General features: G+C 28.7%; 1 protein-coding gene across 1 annotated transcript; it reads left to right on the top strand.

Moving 5' to 3' along the window:
- The first annotated feature begins 2771 nt into the window (after positions 1 to 2771).
- LOC107496356 (glucan endo-1,3-beta-glucosidase-like) lies at positions 2772 to 4313 on the top strand. Its single transcript, XM_016117589.3, has 2 exons — positions 2772 to 3985; positions 4244 to 4313. Exons 1-2 carry the CDS (start codon positions 2807 to 2809, stop codon positions 4277 to 4279), a joined length of 1215 nt encoding a protein of 404 aa, XP_015973075.1. The 5' UTR covers positions 2772 to 2806; the 3' UTR covers positions 4280 to 4313.
- The last annotated feature ends 3331 nt before the right edge of the window (positions 4314 to 7644 follow it).

The raw sequence follows: 7644 nt of genomic DNA, 5'->3' as shown, positions 1-7644 counted from the left end.
ATCCCGTCCAAAAAAAAAAAGAAAAACTAATATTCTACTGCAAATATTCACACTTTCACAGCATTAAACGAGGAATGTTATGGAAAATGTGGGATAAGAAAATGGAAAGGAGAGAAAAAGGTGAAAAAATAAATTTTTTATTGTTTGGATGAAGAATGAAAATTGGAAGAAAAGAAAAAATATGATGTGGATTTTTTGTAAAAAATTTTTTCTAAGGCATTGTACTTTATTAACTTTTCATCAATTCTTTTTACATGATTGAAGAGAAAATTTTGATATGGTCTTACATCACTTTTTTTTTTCTCTTTCACTCAATTTCTCTTCTCATCTAATCAAAGGATTTTTTTTTTACATTTTTTTCTCCTAAATTCCTTTGATCCAAACATAATATAAAGTATTGTTTAGATATAAAATGAAAAATGAAAAAAAAATAAAAGGAAAAAAATGAGAGAAAATAAAATAAAAAATAGATTTTTTTCGTGTGTTGTTTGAATGAAGAGAAAAAATTATAATAGAGTAAAATTACACTAATACTCTTATCTATGCTATATATAAATTATAATTTATTATTGTTTTTTCTAGATAACACAAAGGATAAATTTATACGTTGTTAATTTTCCATCAAATTTCTTTGCATGGTTGGAGAGAACAAATTGACATAGATCCCACATTACTTTTTTTCTCTTCCACCCAATTTCTCTTCTCATCCAATCAAAGAAAAAATTATTTTTCTATTCATTTTTTTCCTCTACATGTTCTTTCCTCCCAAGTTCCTTTGATCCTAACATAATGTATGACATTATTTAGATGTAAAATAAAAAATGACAGGAAAGAGAATAGAACGAAAGAAAATGAGAAAAAAGAAATTAGAAGAAAAAGTATATTTTTTTGTTTGGATGAAAAGAAAATAAACGAAAAAAAATTAAAAAAATATTTTTTTGCCTGAATGAAAGAAAAAGTAAGAAGAAATAAAATTACATTAATATCCTTACTTATGTTATACATAAATTATAATTTATTATTGTTTTTTCTATGTTACACAAAGGGTAATTTATACTTTGCTAATTTTTCATGAATTTTTTTTGCATGATTTGAATAGAAAAGTTTGATATGAACTCCACATTACTTTTTTTCTCTTTTACCCAATTTCTCTTCTCATCCAATTAAAGAAAAAATTATTTTTCTATTTATTTTTTTCTTTACATTTTTTTCCTCTCAAATTTCTTTGATCCAAACATAGTGTAAGACATTATTTTGTTTGGATGTAAAATAAAAAATGAGACAAAAAAATAGAAGAAGTAGATTTTTTTTTTTGTTTGGATGAAAAAAAAGTGAATGAAAAGAAAATAGAAAAAAATTATTTTTTGTTTAAATGAAAACAAAAAAAATAAAAAGAGAAAAAATTATAATAGAGTAAAATTACATTAACACTTTTACCTATGTTATATATAAATTATAATTTGTTATTTTTTTTCTATATTACACAAAGAGTAAATTTATATTTGTTAATTTTCTATCAATTTTCTTTGCATGGTTGAAGAGAAAAATTTGACATAGGTCCCACATTACTTTTTTTTCTCTTCCATCCAATTTCTCTTCTCATCCAATTAAAGAAAAGTTTATTTTTTATTAATTTTTTAAATTTTTTTTCTCTCAAATTTCTTTGATCCAAACATAATGTAAAGATGATATAAAAATAGAAAAAAAATGAATTAAAGTTAATAAAATTATAAATTTATCCTTTGATTAATGAAAAAATAAAATACTTAAAGATATTAATGTAATTTTATATCATTATAAATTTTTTTATTTTTTTATTTCTAATAAAAAAAAATTTAATTATTTTTTTATTTAAATAACACATAAATAATTATATTTTTTATTTTTTATTTTCTTTCTTATATCCAAACATACTGAAAATAATATTTTTCTTCTTATTACTATGATATGATATAATAATTATCTTTCCGTTACCCTTTTAAGTAGAGTTCTCTTCAAAAATTAATCAAAGAACTATGAAATCATAGCATACCATACTGCAAAATCATTTTATTTTACATAGTATAAAATATTGTTATACAAGTAATGAATTTAATTTGTATACATTATAAGCGCAAAATTAATAAGATAGATCATTTCATTCGAAATGAAAGAATAATCAATTCATCTAATAAAAATAGTTATTAAAAACTTATAAAATAATAAAAAATTGTTAAAAATTAAAATATTCAATCTAAAATTATTGATGAAATATTTAAGTATTTATTTTATAAAAGGATGTTAGAAATATATATGAAGTAACAATTAAGCTAAAATATCCTTAACAAACGAAGCACACACATGACACATCCTCCTTTGTTAAAAACTTAAAATGCATAATGAATTTTATAAGATCAATTTAAGGTCAAACTATATGAAGATATAATAAATAGAAAATCTAGTTAAATACTATTTTAGAGCTTTCAACTGTTGTGATCTGGAGTAGTGTCTACGTCTCCACGAAGTTCCCCCATGAAGAGCGACGTATGAGTCACGATGAGATTAGTGTTACTTCCTCTTAATTGTTATATAATCAGTATAATTAGTTAGTGGTGGATCTTCGTAGGCGTGATTAACCATTGCAACAGAAATTCGCCTGCTCGTGCCCCGTAAAAAACACCCTACGTGTAGGGTACAACAGAAGATTCAACACAAATTTACACAAAAGTGAAAAAATGTCTTTATAAATCACACACATTTCCAAATAATAACTTCCACTACTCTCACACACTCTTCTTTCTTGTTAGTTAGAGGTTACATTGATACAATGGCTGATTCTCTTGCATTCTTTTTTTCATTATTATTAATCTTCACTCTTTCAATCACTTCGGAAGCTGCACCTTCCATCGGAATCAACTATGGCAGGGTGGCTAATGACCTACCACCGCCTTCCAAGGTCGTGCAGCTTCTCAACTCACAGGGAATAACACGTGTCAAGCTCTACGACACCGACGCCACCGTCCTCTCCGCACTCTCCAACACCGGAATCAAGGTGGTTGTAGCCATGCCTAACGAGCTTCTCTCCTCCGCTGCCGGAGACCAGTTTTTCGCCGATAACTGGGTGGAGGCCAACATCTCAGCCTACTACCCCGCCACACAAATCGAAGCCATTGCCGTCGGAAACGAAGTCTTCGTGGACCCTAACAACACCACCAACTACCTCGTTCCCGCCATGAACAACGTCTACAACTCCCTCAAGAAACTCAACCTCCATGACGACATCAAAATCTCATCCCCAATCGCATTCTCCGCACTCTTCTCCTCATACCCTACCTCCTCCGGCTCGTTCAAACCAGACCTGGTCGAACCGGTCATCAAACCGATGCTCGAGTTTCTCAGAAAAACCGGATCCTACTTAATGGTGAACGTGTACCCTTTCTTCGCGTACGCTGCTAACAGCGATAAAATCAATCTCAGTTACGCGCTCTTCGAGAACAATCCAGGGGTGGTTGATTCCGGTAACGGTTTCAAGTATAACAGTTTGTTCGACGCGCAAATCGATGCGGTGAATGCTGCCACGTCAGCACTCCAATACGGCGACGTGAACGTTGTCGTTTCGGAAACGGGTTGGCCTTCCAAAGGGGATTCCAATGAGATTGGAGCGAGTGAGGCCAATGCGGCGTCGTATAACGGAAATCTCGTAAAGCGTGTTTTGAATGGGAGTGGGACCCCCTTAAGGCCCAATGACCCACTTACCGTTTTTCTATTCGCGCTTTTTAACGAGAACCAGAAGCCCGGGCCCACTTCCGAGAGGAATTACGGGCTTTTTTATCCAACCGAGCAGAAGGTTTATGATATTCCTCTTCCGGTGGCGGAGGTGGCGGCGGCGCCGTCGAACATGGGCAACTGGTGTGTGGCGAATGGTGGTGCTGCGGCGGAGAAATGTCACGTGGCTCTGGCACGTGCGATTTTGGCGGTGCTGCTTATGTTGTTACCCAACCTCCTAGTAAGTGCTAAATTACCATGATCTTTGTTACGGCATGCATGTACTTGCTTCATTTTTCACGTGTTATTTTCTACTATATCATTTATTTTTTGCTATATGCTTAACCGTCGGAAAGTCGGAAAAGGATCTAGTTAGAAAATAACAAATTGGTCATACTGCTGGTTTTTAGAAAGTCTAAATGAATAAAAAATGTAGCTATAAATTGTGTTTATTTGAGTAGTTCTTATTGAAAATGTGTTTGTTTTGAATGTGTTGCAGGATTTGGGAAGTGTGAATTCCCCCACTGGATACTGAACACGAAGAATGGAGTTGGATTATTAGGTTCAGACATATTTTAATAATATAATAAAAATGTTAACAAAAAGACTTAGTAAGGTTAATTTTATAATCATGTGAAAAATACTAATACAGACAAATAATAACTTGATAGAGGACCTAAAATTTGGGACTATTATATATTGACAAAAAATTTTAGAACTATATACTATTATCAAAATTTTTAAATATTTTTTTATAAATAATATTGATGATTGTAATTTCTGTTTTGAATGAGCAATATAAAGTTGACCATGAATAAAAATAAGTTTCAATAAGTATAATTTTACTGTTGTTAAAGTTTGATCCTGAGATTTGTCAATAATCATAAAAAATGAAATAACTAATGAAAATTGCCTTCTTTAAAACCTAAAAGAAATGATAGCATTGTTGGGTATCATATTCATCTGTGATATTAAAATCACTCGACGTACTTTATCTCTTAGTAATGTGATGCATTCAATAATATGATTACTTAACTTACATACCGTAATCTTGTGTTATTGCATAACCTATTTGACTGATCAATGTTTTATAGTAACATTACTAGTACACTTTCTTTAAGAGTCAACTGATGAGACGAAAAACCTAAACATTGATAGTATAGAAGACATCTAAAATAATATCTAATTCAGATTTCAATGTTATGTTTCTCTGCACACAATGAATCAAAACTAAAATAGGTTTTTTTCTCTTTAATTAATTTCATTATGTGCTTATTAATATTATTGACAATTTCAAGTATAGGAACAAATATTATTGTCTTTTGAAGAATGACACATTGTTTAAATTTAACAACGAATTTGAATACACAAAATTAACTAAAAAAATTGAAACCATCTTCGTTATCATGAATAAAGATATCTTCAGGTATATTAATTTCGTTTTTCCTATCAGTAGAATAACCTGCCAAACCATCAAAGCATAATCATGAATGATGTTTGATATTCGGAATTGAAAGACCCACTTGGTGGTTGATGCAATTTGCACATCCTCCATGTCTTTTTCGTTGTCCATTTCCTACAAAATAAGAACGATCCAATCAAGGCAAAAATTGGAAAACCCTTTACCCCTATGATATCTTCGGGTGATTGAATAACGGGAATGCCTTTGATATCATGTGATAGTTGATATGATAGGTTTTCATCTCATGTATTTAAAATTTGATTAATTAAAAAATTGAAAGGTCATGTGGTGCTTTATACATATATGAATTAATTCATCAGAAACATGGCAAAAGGAAATTATAAAGCTGAAAATCTATGAACCTCTATGCATTGTGGTTATTTGGATTTGTGTGAATGTTGGCTACTTCCTACTTCTCAGACTTATCACAGATTAGTTGGATTTGTGTGACACCGAGGGATGGATTTTGCCATTTTGGTATCAAAAAATGTTACGGTGATTAAAAAAAAAATCAGTCACCAAATTAGTTACTATATATTTATATATTAATATATATGTATTTTAATTTATTTTTAATGTATATTTTATATTTTACACTAATAACTAATTTTGATATATACTCGACATTGATTTGTATTTAATATTCTTTTTGGTCACATGGAATTTAAGATTGAATTGCAAATCCTTATGCTTTTTACATAACTATACTAAGTTAATATTAAAATTAATTAACAAAATCATTCATTAGTATATATAATATAAAATACATATTAAAAATAAATTAATTAATACATATATTTATATATGAATACATAATTTACTGATTTTTTTTTAAGGTATTCCTTAACCTGACAAGCCAAAAACTAATCTGTGACGATACTGAGCTCCATTTACGGGTTTTCGAATCCGCCCCAACTTGTTTTTTTTGTTTTTTATTTCTTACAATATTCCCAACTCCATTTATTTACCTAATATGTGGTTTTTGCCTTTTTGGAATGCGGACTTTTTACTCAAGAAACCTGGTTTCTTTTTTCTTTTGGGTATTGCTAAGCTATTTTCCTTTATCAATAGAAACCCAACTACATGGACCTAACTATCATAACAGTATGGATATGCTGAGTATTGTATAATGGGCTAAATGGGCCTCAGCCTGAATTGCAAAATTCATATAATTTGAGATCTTATACGGTGTAAATTCCAAAAAAAAAAATCTAATATATATTCTACTGCAAGTATTCACAGCATTAAACAATATTTTTCTTCTTATTACTATGATATGATTAATTACCTTTCAGTTACCCTTTTAAGTAGAGTTCCCTTCAAAAATTAATCCATACTGCAAAATCATTTTATTTTACATTAGTATAAAATAATTTAATTTATATACATTATCAGTGTAAAAAAAATTATATAAATAATTAACCGTGTATTACTATATAAAAAAACTAATTTTAAAATCTACTATTTAAATTTTTTTTTAAATACATATATTTTATTGAATAACGATGTAAAATAATTATAATGAAGTTTACTATAGAAGTTGTTGTTGGAATTTATAAACTTAGTTCAAAAAAGTTAATGAATGGAAACATATTATATAAAATTTTAAATGCAGTCTGCAAGGTTTCTATGTACAGCTGGAACAAGACAAATCCACTTGCTCTTATAGATAGAGTGGTTGGTTTGCCATATTTACTGATTCCAATTCAATCATATCCATTTCCCTTTCTATTTATTTCCAAATTCATAGATTTGAATATACATACTAATTATATAATATTTTTTTTGGATAAAGTATATTTTTTGTCTCTGAAATTTGACAAAAATTTTAAAAATACTCCTAAATTTTATTTTGTTTTAATTTTGTCCTAAAAGTTTTCGATTTGCATCAAATATACCCATGACGGCTAATTTTTCAGAAATTTTAAGACTAATTCAACAACAATTTCATAAGAACAGTCATCAACACAAGCAAATCAAGCATAATTTTTATGCATTATTATTAGATTGGTCTTAAATTTTTTGAAAATTTAGTCGTCGAGAGTATATTTGATGCAAATCAAAAATTTTTGGGACAAAATTAAAACAAAATAAAATTTAGGGATATTTTTAAAATTTTTGTAAAATTTGAAGGACAAAAAGTATATTTTATCCTATTTTTATATTTTTTGTTTTTCACGGTATCTTTTAATTTAGCAGACGAATAACTAATTCACTACAGTATTAAACTCTGTTTAAAAATTTGTTCGTAACCAATAAATTATTATATGTATGAATTCGATATTTGAACTTGTAATACTTGTTTAAGCGAACTAATAACCTAACCTAGACGAACTCAAGTTAATTACTAATTATATAATATGAAAGAAGGCAAATTGTAAAAGGAATCTTAGAGTGAACAAAGGCATTCCAAACTTCCAACTATCGTTTTATTTTTT

This window comes from Arachis duranensis, chromosome 7 (genome assembly GCF_000817695.3).
Source record: "Arachis duranensis cultivar V14167 chromosome 7, aradu.V14167.gnm2.J7QH, whole genome shotgun sequence".
Classification (NCBI taxonomy): Eukaryota; Viridiplantae; Streptophyta; class Magnoliopsida; order Fabales; family Fabaceae; genus Arachis; species Arachis duranensis.
This window is presented reverse-complemented; position numbering and strand designations above follow the sequence as displayed.

Bases quoted from the DNA above. Each gene is read 5' to 3' on its own strand.
- LOC107496356 (XM_016117589.3), top strand. From the start codon at position 2,807: ATGGCTGATTCTCTTGCATTCTTTTTTTCATTATTATTAATCTTCACT. The intron at 3,986-4,243 runs GTAAGTGCTAAA...AATGTGTTGCAG, and splicing joins TGTTGTTACCCAACCTCCTA to GATTTGGGAAGTGTGAATTC.